Raw genomic sequence first — 19,018 nt, 5'->3', positions numbered from 1 at the left:
TTCACACTGGGGACGTTAAAAGGATTTTATTGTTGATGGTTTTAAAATATATTTTAAGAATGAGGGAAATTTTAATCAAAATAATGGTGTAGTTATCATCAAAGTCAAAGTCAAAATATGCTTTATTGTATAACATACAATTTTCTTTACAAGCAAGATTACAATTAATAAATTAAAATTAGAACTACAAAAAGTATTTACCCAAGCAACACACGATAGTTAAATAAACGTTTATTTTTGGTTTACACCTGGTATATATTTTTGGTTCAACTATAAATATCGGATAAAATGTCCGCGTGATATACGCTGAGGAATTTAATATTATGTTTATGTTTTATTCACGTTTAACAAGAAGGTTTCTTATATGTTAATAATATACCATTATTATTTCATAAAAAGTTGAACGTTTATTATTTAAAAACGTTTGCAAAAGCCTTAAACCTAAACCTTATAAAGGAAAAACAGGGTTTTCGCATTTTAGTCGAAAATGTGTACCTTACGTGAACAAATATAGATACAAATGTTACCAATTTTTTTAATGCCAATAAGCAAAAAAAAAACGGTTTTTCACTAAAACTACCCTTACACCCCCCACCCACCCCAATCAACTTACCAGTAAGAAATTCTTCTGAAAAATCACTGTTTTTCAGAACCTTTACAAAAAATAAATATAAATTATAAAACAAGATACCTATTAATCATCTAGGTGTATGTTTTGCATAGTTTATATAACATTTTGCACATTACCTTTTTGTAATTCAATTTTTGTTAAATAAATAAATGAAAAAAAAAATTACAATTTAATATATAATATTATTATTATTATGCAATTTTGTTCCTATAGGCATGCGTAAAATGTATCAATTATAGGATAAAAGGGCTTTGCAACGCGTACAAGAATTTGAAATCAGGCGACCCATGTTCAAAACTTCAGTTCAGTATTTTTCCAAATTTATTCAATATTAAAAAAGAAATACATAAAAATAGTCACTAATTTTCTTATATTTATACAGATGTTACTTGACATACGCAGCCTTGAATTTTAGGCATGATTTTTTAATTTCGTAATTTTTTCAGACCGAATGTATGCCGAAGTAGAGGAAGATCCTACTGTTGTCCAGGATGGCAGAGACATGCTACTTTAGGACTATGCATCATACGTAAGTAAATACATTAAAAAAAAATTACAAATATTAATAATTTTTTTTTGTTTTTCTTCTATTACAGCCATGTGCGCAAGAACCTGCAGCCCAGGACAATGCGTATCTCCAAATGTCTGTATGTGCGAAGGAGGACAAAGATCTGCAAGCTGTCAAAATTATAAACAAAATTTTCAAGGTAATTTAAAAAAAAAACGTGACGTTTTAACAACCATCCTTTTCATCTTGATAATTTTTTATTAAATTAATTCTAGGAGAAGGAAGACCGTGTCGTGCGATCTGCATGAATGGTGGTACTTGCGTAGATGGACAGTGCAGCTGTGTAGCAGGCTATACAGGAGAATTTTGCACAGAACGTAAGTTAATTAATTATATAATATATCCTGCTAATTCACAACATTAAAACAGCAATTTGTGAGGAACCATGTAAAAACGGTGGAAGATGTATTGGTCCGGATAGGTGTGCTTGCCTCTACGGATTTGCTGGGAACCATTGTGAAGTAGGTGTGTAAGTTTCGCCTTTTCTTAATCTAACAATTAACCTATAACATTTAATAATTCTTCTTTTATTATTAATAAAACTTCATTCAGATTACAGGACAGGTCCTTGCTACACTGGGATAAGAGGTCCATTATGCGTCAACCAATTGGAAGGAGTTGTTTGCACAAAAACTCTTTGTTGTGCTACTGTAGGGAAAGCATGGGGCCATCCGTGTGAACACTGCCCCTCAAAACTCGAATGTGATACTGGATTTTTAAAAAACCAGAAAACGGGCGAGTGTGTCGGTAGGTTTTAATTAATTAATCGAAGAATCCTTAATTTTATTTCATTTTCTTCTAGACATCAACGAGTGCGAAGCCATTCCTCATCTCTGCTCGGGAGGACAATGTATGAACAGTGTAGGGTCGTTCACGTGTGAATGTCCAGCAGGCCAAGCACGGAACCCACAAACTAACCGTTGTGACGATCGAAATGAATGTGAAGACGAAGGGGTGTGCGAAAATGGCGGGTGTGTTAACACCCCTGGGGGATTCTTTTGTCTTTGCAATCCTGGATTCATCCAGAGTCAAGATAAAAAATATTGCATTGGTAAGTGATAAAATGTCACATCCCATGATCCAATCTAAAATTTGTCAACTTAATAATAGATGGAAGGCAAGGACTCTGCTACACACACAGATCCCAATCAGGCTACTGCAGAGACGAATTACTATACAGACTATCAAAGAAAGACTGCTGCTGCGGACAACACATCGGTCAAGGATGGGGGGATAGCTGTGATGCCTGTCCTGACTATGGAAGCGGTAATTTTACCTTAAAGACTACTATTCTCACTCAATAAAATAACAACGAGTTCTTGCTAGATGACCATCGAAAACTATGCTCCACCACTCAAATTTATCACTTCGGCGATGGAGGGAAAGAGTCGAATCTTAGCAGTTGGGACAGCAGACGTCCAGAGCAAAAAACGAAGTTGCTTACTACTTTGGTGGACGAATGCATGTTACGCCCCACTATTTGTGGACACGGAAAGTGCGTCGATCAACCAGAAGGATACGACTGCATTTGTGACCCTGGATATCGGAAAGGAAAATCACAAGTGTGTGAAGGCTAGTGATAAATTATTTTTTGATTTATATTTCTGTTTTACGCTAAATTTTTTGTTGAAATTTCTTTTCTTTCATACAGATATCAACGAATGCAACGAAGGAAAATGCTTGAACGGACGATGCATCAATACTCCAGGAGGTTTCAACTGTATTTGCCCCCCAGGTTTTGACGTATCTCCAGATGGCACTATGTGCACCGATCACAATGAATGCGCGGAAATTGGCATGTGCACCAACGGTATTTGCATTAACATGGATGGGAGTTTTAAGTGCCAATGTAAGCCAGGATTCAAGCTCAGTTCCACTGGATTTGCTTGTATTGGTAAGTAAAATAATATTGTAATTCATGAGAGTTACAAATTTTTAAATAAAACCTTGCTTGATGATTTGCAGACATCGACGAATGTTATGAAAATCCAAGGATATGCTTGAATGGAAGATGCGAAAATGCTCCTGGATCATACACGTGCCAGTGTCTTCCAGGATTTGTGGAGTCCAGTGACAGAACCTTTTGCAGTGATATGGACGAATGTGCTGCCACTGGTAAAAGTGATTTTTATACACAGCGATAGTGAAGATGATTTTTAAATTATTTAGGAATGTGCGACCATGGCAAATGCATAAATATGGAAGGTTCGTTCAGATGCGTATGTGATTCTGGCTACAGATTAGGCTCCGATGGACGTCACTGTTTTGATATAGACGAATGCATAAGCAACCCTTGTCAATTTGGCACTTGTTTTAACACCCCCGGCAGTTTTCGATGCGAGTGCCATTCTGGATTCAGTTTGGGTTCCGATGGGAGATCTTGCTTGGATACCAGGAGAGATTTGTGTTATCAGGTAATTTATATTAACTGCAATAACCTACTAAGCTTTATAGTGAACATGTCAATAGGAATACAGGGATGGCCAATGCATCAATCCTTCTACAACTGCGGTGACAAAGTCCAGTTGCTGTTGTTGCACCATTATAACTGGCAAACCAATGGCGTGGGGGCAAACTTGTCAACCCTGCCCCATGCCTGGCACTACCGATTTTGAATTGCTTTGTCCACATGGTCCTGGTAAGGCTGGTAAGGCATCATTTGGAAAAAATTGGTATTATAATTTTTGTATTTAGGTTCAACTTTTGATGGAAACGATATAAATGAATGTGCGCAGAATCCGAACATTTGTCAAAACGGCGCGTGCGAAAATTTAATAGGGACTTATCGGTGCATTTGTAATCCGGGGTATGAAGTTGATGAGACTGGGAAAATATGCACTGATATAAACGAGTGCGAATTGGAAGATGTGGTAAGATTTTTTTTTTTTTTAATATCTGGATAATATACGTCTTTTATTTATTTTCAGATGTGTGGTGGTGGCCAGTGCAAAAACACTCCTGGAAGTTTTCAATGCATATGTCCCTCTGGCACACAGTTAAATCCACAAAACATCATGTGCGAAGACGTGGATGAATGCAAGGAATTGGGACCTGAGGCCTGTTTTAATGGGGAATGCGTGAATACCCTGGGATCCTACAAATGCGAATGCGATCCTGGGTCTGTACTAGATAATACTGGAAGAATTTGTATCGGTCAGTATAGTAAATAAGCAATATTGTGTGATATAAATAATATAAGAATTTTAGACAACAGAAAAGGTTCCTGCTGGACCAAACTGAACCACGGCAGGTGCGAAAACAACTTACCGCAACTGAGCAAACGCACAGAATGCTGCTGTTCCATTGGAGTAGCATGGGGCTCGCCTTGCGAGCGTTGTACTAGGAACGAGTGCGAGTGCCCACGAGGATACACAAAAGCAGACGGAAAGTCTTGCAGCGACATTAACGAATGTGACTTAAATCCTGATATATGTAGGGGAGGAGGAACTTGTGTCAATACCGATGGAAGTTTTACTTGTACCTGTCCACCTGGGCTTACTTTAGATGACACAAGTAAGTTTACGTTGTATGCGATTGATCGAATATGTCTTATTTTAAATGTTTAGGGACTCAGTGTTTGGATCTTCGAGAAGAGCAATGCTATACAAAATATGTTCATGGGAAATGCAACAATGCTATTGAAGGTCTGTTTCATAAGGACCTATGCTGTTGTTCGTCTATTGGCAAAGCATGGGGGACAAAATGTGAAGCTTGTCCCAGAAATGGAACTGCCGCTTATGTTGAACTATGTCCTAAGGGTAATATTTTTATTTCCACTAAACATGTAATATAATTTTTATTTTAGTAATTAAGAATGTCAGTATTGCTGTTTAATGAGTTATAAGAAAATAATTCAATAAATCGTTATTTTTATCGGTTTATTTTCCCGGTAACCAACGACTTATCAAGATTGTTATGTTTATGTCTAGAGGCCATGAGTAATGTGTCATGCAAAAACGCAAAATCAGTAGTATATTGCGATAATGAATCAATACAAGTTCAAGCGTATTTGCATTTAGCTATTGAAGTCTGGAGGAATAACAAATTGTCTGTTTTAGGTGTGGGCTATTTGGAAAGAAAAGACATTAACGAATGCACAGAGTTCCCTGGCATGTGCAGAAACGGCAGGTGCAAAAACACTATCGGAGGCTACCATTGCAAATGCAACAAAGGGTACGCCTATGATGATAATAAAATCCAATGTATAGGTATGAACTTGCTATTTATATTTAATTAATATTATTATAAAATTTCATCTACTTATTTTTCAGACATTGACGAATGTAGCATCACGACCACTAGTATATGTGGCAACGGAATATGCAAAAATATACCGGGTGACTTTTATTGTGACTGTAATGAAGGTTATAGGACGCAGCCTCCAATGCAAACTTGTATGGATATCAATGAATGTGAAGAAATTCCTGGTAGGAGGGATAAATTAAATATAAAAAAATTAAAATTAATAAGTATTCTTTAAGGTTTATGTAGAGGTGGTAAATGTGTTAACACAGATGGTTCATACAGATGTGAGTGTCCTCCAGGTCACGAATTAGCTCCAGACAAAGAATCTTGTAAGGATATCGATGAGTGTTCCAGAACCAGCGGTATTTGTTCGAATGGCGTGTGCGAAAACATGATGGGAACTTATCAGTGTATTTGTAATGAAGGGTATCAACAAACTGGATTAAAATCTCACTGTGAAGGTAAATTAAGTCAACCTTATTTTAATTTTAATTGATAAATTTTTGCCTGCCTTATTGAGCGTACTATACTATGTACAATTTTTTTTCAGATATTGACGAGTGCGATTTTGAACCGTGCGATGATCTCTGCGTCAACACTCCTGGAAGTTACCACTGCTCTTGCGGGTTAAGTTTTTCTTTGAAAATATCTTATATTTCTAGTTAAAATTATTTTTTTTACAGAACTGGTTATCAATTGAATTTGGACGGCAAAAGTTGCTCAGACATTGACGAATGTAAAGAAAACCCAAGGATATGTAACGGAGGCAAATGCACCAATACTGTTGGCAGTTACATTTGCCATTGCACTGAAGGGTTGCTAGCTGGACCATCTGGGACTTCTTGTTTGGGTAACATCTTTATCAATAGTTTTTTTTATATAGATTATTAGCCTCTAGATTCCTCTAGGTTATAATTAAAAATCAATACAAATATTTTAGCCTTCTTGTTAGTAGATGGCGTTTAGTATTATAATCTTAGATTATATTAAAAAGTGCCGTAATTAATTTTTTTTTAGATATTGACGAATGCAAACAAAACCCAAATATTTGCGGTGCAGGGGAGTGCCATAATACATTGGGTTCATTCCAATGCAGATGCGAAGACGGGTACTCGGTTAAACCTGACGGTGGTCCACAGTGCACTGATGATGATGAGTGCTACTTGGGAACTTATAACTGTGACGAAAATGCCGATTGTATCAATAACGCTGTAAGTTGATTTCCTAATTTAATATACAGGGTGTGCATTTGGAATCACTTTAGGGATCATATCAATGCCGTTGCCTGGATGGTTTTACCGGAAATGGCATAAATTGCCGGGATATTAACGAGTGTCTCACGAATAATGGTGGTTGCGACCAAAACGCCCAATGTATTAATAATGATGGTTCGTTCCGGTGTGAATGTGATTCAGGGTGAGTACTATGGTATTTAGTAAGACAGATAGTTGAATTTTTATTTAATTTAGCTTCAAGGGTGATGGGTATTCTTGCGTTGACATCGACGAATGCACCAACGACCCGAGCTTATGCGAAAACGGACAATGTCTAAATTATCCTGGATCGTTTAGGTGCGAATGTGAGATGGGATTTATGCATCCTAGTGAAGGAAATGACCAATCTTGTGTAGGTTAGTACTGAAGGGTTTATTTTGGATGTATGATAACGAAGTTAAGTGCATAGAGGGCTCGTGTGGCTTGACTTCATTATTGTACAACCCTTGATTCATAACAAATAACTAATGGTGCCGTTTTAATTTTAGGGTTAACTCAAACTAACCTTTACGAGTATCCGACGAGTTTCAGGCAATGGTACTAACATTTAACACGCCTTTTAACATTTAACGCTTTATTAGAAGTATAGAGGTCGCTAATAAATACAATATTATTTGATACAGTAGGTATAACTTTATGAATTTAATTAATAAAAGGATTTATTACTCCGTAAAGATATTTTTTTTCACAAACAGGTTCACAATTTAGTTTTTATTTCCCTTTCAACCTAATTAAATTATTTCACTTTCCACGTTCATTGTATATGTTTGTCCTACGACTATAAAACGGATTTTCCGTTGCCGGTATTTATTCGAAATAGCTATCTTAATTTTAATCCTTTTCCTACTCGACGCCCAACTTAATTGGACTCGATTGTCTATTATCCCAATTAAATTAAGAAAAAAAGTCCTTTCATTAAAAACTATCACAAAGTGTCATTTTCCTAATTATCTCTTGACGAAACAATAAAGAAAAGGGAGAGAAAATATACGGCACATCGTTCGCGGAAGGTATTTTGAACAGTCTGTCGAATAAAGGAAATTTATTAGGGGAGTTTGAGGCCTAAAATGTTTTTTTACTTTATTCATCAATCTGCTGTCATGCCTTTAGATGTACCTTATTAAGATAATTGATATCACTTTTTTAAATATTTTAGATATCGACGAATGCGAAATGTTCAACAACCTCTGCGTATTCGGTACATGCGAGAACACTTTAGGAATGTTCAGGTGTGAATGCCATGAGGGATACAAATTAGACGGCTCCGGAGGAAATTGCACCGACATCGACGAATGTGAGAGTCCACAGTCTTGTTTATATGGAGAATGTAGCAATTTAGAGGGCAGCTTCAAATGTCTTTGTCCTGAAAATTATGAGCTAGTCTCCGAAGGAAATGCTTGCATCGGTGAGTTAAGGCATGTTTAATCTCACAGTTTTTTTTTTAATATTTCTTTTACAGACCGTAGAACTTCGAGGTGTTTCCTTCAAGTGGAGAGTCCAGGCAGATGTGAGGAACCTACAGCCGATTATGTCACTAAAGCTTCTTGTTGCTGTTCAGTGGGTCGAGCATGGGGACCAAAATGCGAACTTTGTCCTAATCCGAATAGTGTTGAGTATCAACAACTTTGTCCTGGTGGTCCTGGTTATAAACCCAATGATATTACTGTAAGGATTTTTGTGATATAGGACGGATTTCTAAGCATAGCATTTCTTTTACAAATAGCCATTAGTTTTACATTTCCCTTTCCTCCTCAATTTGCATAATACTGACTAAACTTCTTTATCAATCCATACAAGTGATTAATAAATAAATCACAACATTCTGATTGCATCGAGATACGTGTATCTAAAAATATGTATTTCAAGGTGGTCCTGGAAGACATAAACGAATGCGAGGAACACGAGAACATCTGCGAGAACGGGCATTGCACCAACACCTTCGGGAGTTTCATGTGTTCCTGCAACGAGGGATTCCGACTGGATGAAGCCGGGTATACGTGTGTTGATATAAACGAATGCGCTGAGAACGTACTCATATGTTCGATCGGACAGTGTGTTAACGAACCAGGCAAATATTATTGCCAGTGTCCCGAGGGATACATGCCTCTGCCTGGAAGAAGTACGATTTGTTTTATATTGGTCTTTTTTTCCTTTTATATTGCTCTTAAGGGATTATAGAAATGCTTTTTTTAAATTAATATTTATTTAAATAGTAACGTTATAGCCAATAATTATTTAAGATCCTGCCCAAGCAACACACGGTAGTTAAATAAATGTTTATTTTTGGCTTACACTGGGTGTACTTTTTTTGGTGAAACTTCAACTATAAATATCGAATAAAATGTCCCCGTGATATACGTTGACTAATTTAATATTATGTTTATGTTTTATTCATGTTTAACAAGAAGATTTATTACATGTCATATTATTTCATAAAAAGTTTAACGTTTAGGTATAGTATATTGTTTATTATTTAAAAACGTTTACAAAATGCGTTTAATAAACAAATATTCTCACATCAACAAAAGGTTAAATATTTTGTTATAAAAAACCAGTATAAAACCTTTATTTAGATCGTTAATTAATTAGATGGAATAAATATGGAATTCATAATGAAATTATCTAATTAAGCTTAAATTATGCTATATTATACCAGGTGTTCAGGAACTCTACCAACAAACTTTACGTTTATCGTAAATTTTTTTATTAAAAAGAAAAGTAAACCACGTGTATAAAAAGCATATCGTATTCTACACAGTGGCATATATGTGATATGGGGGTCATTTTATCACATATTCTACAGTTTAATAAATATACCTTGGCCATATACCATTTTTAAATATACCAAAACCAAAAATTTACCGAAAAATCGTTAAGTAAATATATATTTAACGATAATAATATATGATGTGTTACTTGGAAATAAAAGACAAATTATTTTATTTCTTACAGGCACTTCTGCACTAAGAATTTTATTATCTTTGTAAATGAATTTTAGTCATTTTTTCAAGAAATACTTTAGACTAGTCTAGATTTTTGTTAATTTTTAATATACAGGAGTCAAAATGTTTCTATAGGATTATTTTCAAGAGGTTATCTACTGATTAAAATGAAAAACATTTATAGTATGAAACAAATACTGTATAACATAAAACAAGAACTTCTCTGGTCCATGTGCATCATGTTGAAAAACAGAAATTTTCCAGAACAAATTTTAACTGTTAAGCTGTTAGGGGTGGGTGGAGGTGTAAGGGTAGCGTTGATGAAAAACGTTTTTATTGCATAAAATAATTGCCTTAGTAATCGAGTTTAAAAACTAGATATGTCAATAGTATAGATATATACGTAATATAGATATATGTGAGAAAAACTAGATTTTTTTATCACCTATAAATTTCTTAGAAAGCATTTTTTTCTCAGGCAATTATTTATTGCAAAATACCGTTTTTCATTAACTTTACCCTTACCCCACCCCACACAACTTACTAGTAAGAAATTGTATTAAAAAATCATTGTTTTCCTTAATGACACGCATGAATAACATCCGGTTTCGTCGTTAATATTTAATCCAATAATACAGTTTGTTTATTTAAATTTGATATAATTGTATATATATATATATTAATAAATATTTAATACAAAAACAGTGCTATTAAATTAAATACCGACATTTTCTCACTTTTATAAACATAATAATTCATGATATACGTATCCTCTACAGTTTAATAAAGATATTTTTACCATTTACGGTTTATAAATGCACCAGTGCCAAAAATTTACTAAAAAATCGTTGAACAAATATATATTGAACGCTAATTATAAATGATGTGTTGCTTGGGTTCTTATTAATAAAATGCCATGCTACATATTCCGGGATGGTAAACATGGTCTTGCATGCCCAAGATATAAATTAAAAAGAGAACGATAGTTAGTCAAACTGAACCGAGATCGCCTACGATTTTTTTGCATGATTACAAATCTGTCAGGCGTATAGATATGAAAATTATAATAGAGATATTCATGAAACATATTTAGGGAAATTTAATTTTTCTTTGTTTCACTCCAGGAGAATGTGTTGACATGCGAAAAGACATCTGCTATCTAAACTATAGCCGATGGCAATGTGCAACCCCAATGACACAAAACCAAACGAAAAAAGTGTGTTGCTGTTCCATGGGTCAAGCGTGGGGGCAACCATGTGAACCTTGTCCCATTCAAGGCACCAGTAGGTATAAAACGTAACAAATTTTACTAATACCCCCTCAATGGTTTTGTTATTTGTGATGTTAGGGTTAAAATGGTGTTTTTTTTTTTATAGATGAGCATAAGGCACTTTGCGGTAAAACCCCCGGGTTTGTCGTTAATCCAATGACAAATAAATCGATAGAGATTAATGAATGTGAGCTGATGCCGAATATGTGTAATCATGGACAGTGCATGAACACCCCAGGTAATAATGAAAATGGGTTTTGACATAAAATAAATTTTACTTTATTTTTCGTTATAAATTGATGAGCTTTTATTAAAAAAAAATACTCCCAATTCGGTTCAGTGAGTAATGTTTTTACGTTGGGTTAAATTTAATAATTTAAAGCGCATATTTCATAAAAAACAATAAATATTTTTTGTTTATTAAAATAAATGTCAGGTTTCTGAACCGGTTGATTTATTTAATAGGAAGTTTCGAGTGTATGTGCAACCGCGGTTACATTTACGACACGGAGTCGCATCAGTGCATCGACGACAATGAATGTAATAAAAATCCATGCTCTGGAAATGCTCAATGTATCAATTTGCCTGGAAGTTTTGAATGTCAGTGTCCCGAGGGATATAAGCACGGGGCATCATTTTTAGGTAAAGATTTTCGCATCGCAACGAACTTTGGTCAAATTCATTTTTATTTAACAGATTGCGTTGACGTTAATGAATGCGTAGAGAAACCCCACGTATGTCAGAGTGGTGAATGCAAGAATCTCCAGGGTAGTTTTCAATGCATTTGCGCAACTGGTTATAGATTGACTTCTTCTAGGGACACCTGTGTTGATATTGGTAAGTTCTATCATGTTAATATAAATTGGTAATTTTTTTCGAGAAAAAATGCCTGGAAGATATCAAAAGTTTTGAAACCGCAAAACTGAATCAAATTCCTGGTAGAAAAAAAAAAAATTGCCACTGTTGGAGGTAATAAATGTCACTACTAAAGAATATTTGTATGCCTTTGAGTTATCCAAGAAACATCCCTTATATATAAATTCTCAAATATTAAAAAAAACCTTTTCTAGACGAATGTGTGCGACATCCGAACATATGCAACAACGGCAGCTGCATAAACACGTTGGGCACCTACAAGTGCCACTGCAACGCCGGATTTAAGCTGAGTCAGAACAACGACTGCGTGGACATCGACGAGTGCCACATGATGCCATTTTTATGCAGAAACGGCAGGTGCCGTAATAATCTCGGATCGTTTAGCTGCGAATGCGCATCTGGATATACTTTGTCTGTAGATGGACATAATTGCAGGGATATTGATGAATGTCATGAGGTCGGTACCAAACCTAACCATGTTCATTTAGGGACATTCATTGTTCATTTCATTTAAATCACCAGATAGTTTTACTCCTAATCAAAACTCTTTACTTTAACCCTTAACAAGCATTTTCGGGAGAAGATGAAAACTAAACTAAAGCGGTAAGGGGAACTGCAACCTAAAAACATGCTAAAATGCAGGCTGAACAATAGTATAATCTATTTTCAAATTCACATTTTGAAACAATTCTCTTGGAATAGATGCACATTCTATAATATTCCGTTGCCGAAGTGGGTCTGGTTGCGTTTTACATACAACAGTTTTTAAGTGACCCCAGAGAAAAAAGTCAAAGGGTGTTAGATCTGGTTATCTCACGGGCTATTCCATTGGACCTATTCTCCCAATCCACTGATGTACCAAGTAAAAATTGCTTCACAGGAAGAACATAGTGTGGTGGCGCTCCATCTTGTTGAAAATGTAATGAATGTTCGTCTAGGTTCCTACCTCCATGAATATCCAAGTGACTTTGAGTTCGATTATTTTTCTTTAACGATTTTGGGTTGAATGGTAGTTTCCTACATTTCCAAGTTTTGCTATTAAGGTTACCATTAAGAAGCTCGACACATTGATTTTTTCTGGGCACTGTGTATGTCCTTCCCTGAAAATATGCGGATTTCACTCCAGTATCTACAATTGTGTTTATTTACAGAATCATTTGAAAAAACGTGCATTTGTCTAAAGCAAATATTTTTTAGTAATATGTAATTTTCCTGTACTTTTGACTGTGAAGTATAATTTAACACACTTGACTTAAATTGGATATTGATAAGTAGCAAACAAGAAAAAACAGTTCAGCCTAGAGTACTTAATTATCTTTGGCAACGGATTTATTTGTTATGACGGATTATTATTTTTGTTTAAGGAGTGACTTTTGAAAGTTATTTGCATTGAAAGTGTTCAAATTGTATGCTAATATGTTTAGCGAAACACTTGAATAAAAAATAAAGAGTTTTGGTAAGGTTCCAACCATAGGACTATCATTTCATTTAGACATCGTTCTTGTGAATTTTCCAGGTTCCTGGAACATGTCCTCCTCCAGGCAAATGCACAAACGTAATGGGTTCCTTTATCTGCACCTGTCCAGAAGGATATGAATTAGACAGCAACACCGGACTATGTGAGGATATGGATGAATGCGCAATAAACCCCTCAATATGTGAAAATGGCCAGTGTGTTAACACTGATGGTGGTGCATTCTGCACGTGTCCTGAGGGGTATATTCTAGAACAGAGCTCAATGAAATGCGTGGACGTTAGGTCAGTAAACAACCCTTAAAAATATCTATAAATAAGTTATAAATGTCTTTTAGACAAGATCAGTGTTATGATTCGTTCGTAAGAGGACAATGTTCGGAACCAAGAGGGATGCAAATAACAGCGAAAGAGTGTTGTTGCTCCAAAGGGGCTGCGTGGGGAAAATATTGTGAAAGGTGTCCACTGGAAGGTTCATGTAAGTAATTTTTTGCTTATTATATTCAAAAATAAAGAAAAGCCCTTAAGTATAAGAAATCAAATGTTCAATTTGACTATTAAAATCGTATACTCAGTTTCCTAATCACTTTGAAGAATATATATAGTATCATATTGTCTGTAAATTAATCGTAATGCATTTGCTCTCTTACAATAACTCCTGGAATATAAATTATAAATAATTTAACTGTTCAGTTTTTTGTGCAAAACATAACTCTAGATGTTCTTCTTTCTCAATTACAACGCGACCTTAAAGATTCTACCATATTTGTTTTACTAGTTTATGGTTGATCTTAAGATTAATAAAATAAATGTATTAATTTTTTTTATCTTTTTAGCGGATTTCTTAAAAATGTGTCCCGAAGGTCCAGGTCGTATGGATTCGGGTAGCGACCTCAACGAATGCGAACTAATGCCGAACGTATGTGAAGGAGGCGAATGCGTCAACACCGACGGGTCCTTCCGCTGCGACTGCGCAAACGGTTACACTTTAGACGAAACGGGAAAGAAATGCGTCGACGAGAATGAATGCTTCATGAATCCGAACGTGTGTGGAAATGGTACTTGCTCCAACTTGGTGGGTGGATTCGAGTGCAGTTGTAATGACGGATTTGCACCGGGACCCATGCAGGTAAAAAATGTTTACCCTAAAAATTACCTAAATGTAACAGCAGAAATAAAAATTCTAAGACCCCCACTGGCTTACCGTTTCGGTTTACCCTCTTCAAATCCAACCCCCTCCCCCGAATTTCAAGTGGCTTCATTATTTTCAGTCACGAGTTTCTGGGCTGCTTTCGAGACCACTCTCCTACTGTGCCTTGCTTTCATATTATTTGATGGCCCCATTTGGGATATTTCTTTAACAACATCGTATGTAGTAACGATACATATGCATGTCTGCTCTACTTGAGGAAAAAGATTTATATAATAATTTTTATTTATTTCTGTAGCGGCAGTAGTTTTTTTTTTATTCTATACATTTTAATCATGTTAATATTATTTCCTTTGAAATCAATAAATGCTTTAATTTTCAAATAATTAAAATATATTTTGAAATAAAGTAACGATTTCGTGAAACTAATATTAATTAAATTGTTTAATTATAATTGAGTTCTGGTATCATTGATAGTCAATGTTTTTCTCTGAAATTTCATATAAATGTGACCCAATCAATTTAGAAATACGAAACATCATATAATACTGTAGCAAATTATTTTTGTTGCATTAAAATATTTGTAAAATCCAATTAATTCGATATTTTAATTGCAAAAACATGTATTTATAATTATGCATATTTGATTAATGGATGGTTGAGACAAATGAATTAGAATTAAATTTTTTACAGTTTTTACCGCTTTTCACTTTACAGTCACGCATTGAATTACCTTGAGATGTTTATCTTACATAGTTGAGCCCAAAGACATCGTATTATGCTTGTCAATGATTCTTAGTCAACTAAACTTAATCAACTATGAACCACATTACATTTCTTAGGTATGCGAAGATATAAACGAATGCCTCGAACTAGGCAACCAATGCGCCTTTAGATGCCACAACGTACCCGGATCTTTCAGATGTATTTGCCCCTACGGATATTCTTTGGCTCCGGACGGAAGACATTGTCAAGGTAAAACTCCTTAAATGTATAAAAAAATTAATATTGACAAAAGAATTACGTAGACGTGGATGAATGTGCTACTCCAGCAAACAACTGTCGTTTCATGTGCAAAAACCTGGTCGGGTCGTTCATGTGCATATGCCCAGAAGGGTTCACACAAGTCGGATATGGCGATGAATGCAGGGATATTGACGAATGTCATGAAAATCCGGACCTGTGCGACAACGGACGTTGTATTAATTTGCAAGGGTCCTTCAGGTGTGATTGCTACGAAGGATTTGATCATAGTGAGGATGGAAAGAGGTGTATTGGTATGTTTTGTTAGCACGGAATGTACAAGAATATTAAATTCACTAATATTTCAGATCATAGAGCAGGTTATTGCTATAGAAACCAACAGTGTACCACTCGGTTTGAACACGCCTTCAAATCTACCAGAGCTGATTGTTGTTGTTCCATGGGTGAAGCTTGGGGGCCTACGTGCGAAACTTGTCCAGAGAAATATTCTGCTCAGTATACTGAGTTGTGTTTGGATAGTGGATTTTTAATCACTGGAGAAGGTAGAACTATTTTTACATTACAACTTTCTATTGGGAGATTAATTCAAAGAAAGCCAGCTGCCGTTCTTAAGTTTGACTAATACGTGCAATGGCATATTTTTTTAGATATAAATGAGTGCGAAACAGTTCCGGACCTTTGCAAGAATGGTAGATGCATTAACACCTTGGGATCGTACAGATGCGTTTGTAATAAGGGCTACAGGTCTGATGGTTCTGGACTTAATTGCATTGGTAAGAAGAACCCTATATCCAAGTAAATTTTTGATCTGAAGTCATGGAAATTAATACTATTGAGCCTCAATATGATTTTCGAAAACACTGATCTGCCACGCGTGTTTGGACTAAAGCTATTGAGTAATACGAATTTCATGTAAAAGCTCTGGATACTTTAAAAACATTTGAGATGGTCTGCCATGAAAACATTATAAACAAATTATATTTTTATAGTATGTCACCAACTCTTTGTCATTGTCGTTGATGGACACACTTCGTAGAGGTGTTTCTTGATAATACTTTAAACACAATTTATAGCTGTTCTGATGACAGTACATTGGTGGCTTCCTTCAGGTTGCCCAACCAGATAACTTCAGTGAACATGTAGTGCCATACATTTTTCTATTGTGGTTTATCTAATCACGAATGAATACAGTTATTTTATAATAATTATTTTCTTATTTTTAAATTGCGTCCATCGTATATATCTTAGAAGAGCCAAAATCTCGACTTTTCGGACATATCCTTGTCTCAGTTCTTTAATATCCTCGGTATAATTCAAAAAATGTGTTTTTCTAGTGCAGTTAATCTAATCACGGATGAATATGCTCATTTTATAATAATTCTTTTCTTATTTTTAAACTGCGTCCATGATATAGATCTTAGGAGAGCGAAATAAAAGCGATTCATTTATTCATTCATTGCCATTGATTTCATCCAGAAGAGAGTCATAGGGGGTCCAGAACTAACTAGAAGCTTGGAGAGTTTGGAAAGTGGTAAACTTGACTCTATTTTATTGATGTTCTTTAATTTTTCATTTGCTCGTATTTGCACTTTTGTGGCAAAAAAAAAACAATATTTGATCTATGGTAAACGCATAGCTGCAAAAAAAATTAAGATACCTTTGCTCAAGTCCTTTTCGAGAACGAGTTTGGCCACAAATACTCCTTCAATAAAATGAAATTAGATAATCTGTTTGTTGCTTGTTTGTTAATATTCTTTGATCCACTACAGCCTTTCTAGATACCTGTACTAACAATCCTGTGATTAAATAAAAACTTTAGAAAAAAAGTGACCTCAGCACAAGTTTTGATCTCTTGGAAAATTCTTGTATTAAGAAGAATCTATTGTCCCAAATTGTGATGCTGTTCTGCAATTGCTAAAGTTGTTAAGTTTTATTAACCATTGATGTTTTTCAAGAAAATTTCCTACTAGTTACTGTCATGTAATTAGCAACGCAGAAAATTTTAACTAAAAAAAATATTGTTCTAGTAAAATAAAATTGTGACTGCAAAAGATCTTTACAGCTGTTCCTTACTATGTTGGTGGTCTACAATTGCTGGCTTTTTAAATCTTATTGACCATATGTGCATACTGTTTGATCTTCCTGAATATTACTCTATCATTTTTATTAAATTTAATTAGTAGACTGGAAAGCTCTAGATATAGTTTTCCCTTCAGTAATCTACTAATAATCTTTAAACTTTTGGAATGTTCTTCCAAAAATTCCCTTTACTATACCATAAATGTAAATTATCTTTTAAATATGTTAAACTTCCAAGATAAACTTATTTTCCATGTCGTTCGGAAAAATAAATTAAAATTTGTCAAACCTAAGCAATACGAGGTAACATTTAATTTCTACGATATATATTTAAAAATATTTAGGACCGATAGATTAAACTAATGGAGGATTTGAATGAGGACATTTTTTCATAAGCGATTTATTTATAATAAGCTGTACAGTGTGAAAAATATGTGGATTAAAGGATCATTTCTTCAGCATCCTAAGAAAGTTAGGGGCTATTGAGGCCACAAAATTTAAAGATAAATCTAAATTCATTATAAGAAGAAGTTATAAATATAAAAGTAAGAGAAAGAAGGTGATAGAGGGAAAAGAAAAGAAAAAGGGGAAAGTCAAAGAGAACAAGAAGAGAGGCACTGTACTGACATATTGGGTATTAAATATAGATATTTTTTTTTAGATTATACTCTTAAATAATCCTACAGATAGAACTAAATCCAAAGGTTTGTATTTGCATTATAAGAAAGCGAACATTTAAAAATTTCTTTACTATGCTTTGGAATATGAACAAGATATTTATGTCTAATGTTTACTGTATTTTATTTTATCAAACAGATATGTAGTGGAACGATTTTTTAAGATTCTGTAGTAAAATGAAATGTAATTCTCTGCATCTTTTTATATTAAGCCACTTAACATTATGTGAAATAGTGGTGCGTCTACGGATGCCATATATGTATAAATCTTAGACAAGAGTTTTGTGAAACCTTTTAGTTACATTATCGAATTATGGACCGTATATTGTGCTAAGGCGTAATTTATGATCTATTAGATTATCCAAATTCCTTGATTGTTGTATAAATATTATTTTTTCGTTGCCAATTTTTAAATTTAAATTATTCAATATGTTTGACCGATAACTATCACTGGCAAAGATCTCAACAGTCTCCTAATATCACTGTTTATATTTATGTCGAATTCTTGTATTTTAGAACCATCAAAATTAAAAATTAATTGGGTATCATCCGCATCCATGTGGTAATTACAATACGGACACTTGTACACGTTAAAACTAAAGATGGAATATAAAAGGGACCCAAGATATTAACCTTTTATACCCTATTAGTTAAATATGACCTTACTAGATCAGCATCTTATGATCTAAAGTGTCAAAAGCTTTGAAATAATCTAACAAGAACCGATGCTCTATTTCTATCCAAAGATTGAATAATCGTGCCTGTTACCTCAGCCAATGCAGTCCTAACTATATCTAAAGCCTTGTCTAAAGCCGATTACTTTTTAGATAAAATGCTATTTGTATTTAC

General features: G+C 34.5%; 1 protein-coding gene across 1 annotated transcript in view; it reads left to right on the top strand.

Annotated features, from left to right (window-relative positions):
• Positions 1 to 19,018, top strand: part of LOC126748375 (fibrillin-2-like) — a 68,165-nt gene that overhangs the window by 29,634 nt on the left and 19,513 nt on the right. Inside the window, exons 3-41 of the mRNA XM_050457565.1 lie at positions 1,078 to 1,160; positions 1,228 to 1,338; positions 1,415 to 1,516; positions 1,569 to 1,664; positions 1,752 to 1,946; positions 2,002 to 2,250; positions 2,310 to 2,465; positions 2,526 to 2,771; positions 2,851 to 3,093; positions 3,165 to 3,314; positions 3,369 to 3,613; positions 3,669 to 3,837; positions 3,894 to 4,069; positions 4,127 to 4,352; positions 4,407 to 4,712; positions 4,766 to 4,957; positions 5,258 to 5,407; positions 5,471 to 5,626; positions 5,681 to 5,905; positions 5,995 to 6,070; positions 6,128 to 6,294; positions 6,462 to 6,655; positions 6,709 to 6,860; positions 6,914 to 7,074; positions 7,875 to 8,123; positions 8,178 to 8,383; positions 8,585 to 8,837; positions 10,785 to 10,943; positions 11,037 to 11,168; positions 11,396 to 11,572; positions 11,627 to 11,767; positions 12,001 to 12,263; positions 13,323 to 13,564; positions 13,618 to 13,757; positions 14,116 to 14,408; positions 15,272 to 15,404; positions 15,458 to 15,706; positions 15,761 to 15,955; positions 16,061 to 16,186. Coding sequence (XP_050313522.1) covers positions 1,078 to 1,160; positions 1,228 to 1,338; positions 1,415 to 1,516; positions 1,569 to 1,664; positions 1,752 to 1,946; positions 2,002 to 2,250; positions 2,310 to 2,465; positions 2,526 to 2,771; positions 2,851 to 3,093; positions 3,165 to 3,314; positions 3,369 to 3,613; positions 3,669 to 3,837; positions 3,894 to 4,069; positions 4,127 to 4,352; positions 4,407 to 4,712; positions 4,766 to 4,957; positions 5,258 to 5,407; positions 5,471 to 5,626; positions 5,681 to 5,905; positions 5,995 to 6,070; positions 6,128 to 6,294; positions 6,462 to 6,655; positions 6,709 to 6,860; positions 6,914 to 7,074; positions 7,875 to 8,123; positions 8,178 to 8,383; positions 8,585 to 8,837; positions 10,785 to 10,943; positions 11,037 to 11,168; positions 11,396 to 11,572; positions 11,627 to 11,767; positions 12,001 to 12,263; positions 13,323 to 13,564; positions 13,618 to 13,757; positions 14,116 to 14,408; positions 15,272 to 15,404; positions 15,458 to 15,706; positions 15,761 to 15,955; positions 16,061 to 16,186 — 7,184 coding nt within the window. The remainder of the gene's footprint in view (positions 1 to 1,077; positions 1,161 to 1,227; positions 1,339 to 1,414; positions 1,517 to 1,568; positions 1,665 to 1,751; positions 1,947 to 2,001; positions 2,251 to 2,309; positions 2,466 to 2,525; positions 2,772 to 2,850; positions 3,094 to 3,164; positions 3,315 to 3,368; positions 3,614 to 3,668; positions 3,838 to 3,893; positions 4,070 to 4,126; positions 4,353 to 4,406; positions 4,713 to 4,765; positions 4,958 to 5,257; positions 5,408 to 5,470; positions 5,627 to 5,680; positions 5,906 to 5,994; positions 6,071 to 6,127; positions 6,295 to 6,461; positions 6,656 to 6,708; positions 6,861 to 6,913; positions 7,075 to 7,874; positions 8,124 to 8,177; positions 8,384 to 8,584; positions 8,838 to 10,784; positions 10,944 to 11,036; positions 11,169 to 11,395; positions 11,573 to 11,626; positions 11,768 to 12,000; positions 12,264 to 13,322; positions 13,565 to 13,617; positions 13,758 to 14,115; positions 14,409 to 15,271; positions 15,405 to 15,457; positions 15,707 to 15,760; positions 15,956 to 16,060; positions 16,187 to 19,018) is intronic.

Source organism: Anthonomus grandis, chromosome 22 (genome assembly GCF_022605725.1).
Source record: "Anthonomus grandis grandis chromosome 22, icAntGran1.3, whole genome shotgun sequence".
Taxonomy (NCBI): Eukaryota; Metazoa; Arthropoda; class Insecta; order Coleoptera; family Curculionidae; genus Anthonomus; species Anthonomus grandis.
This window is presented reverse-complemented; position numbering and strand designations above follow the sequence as displayed.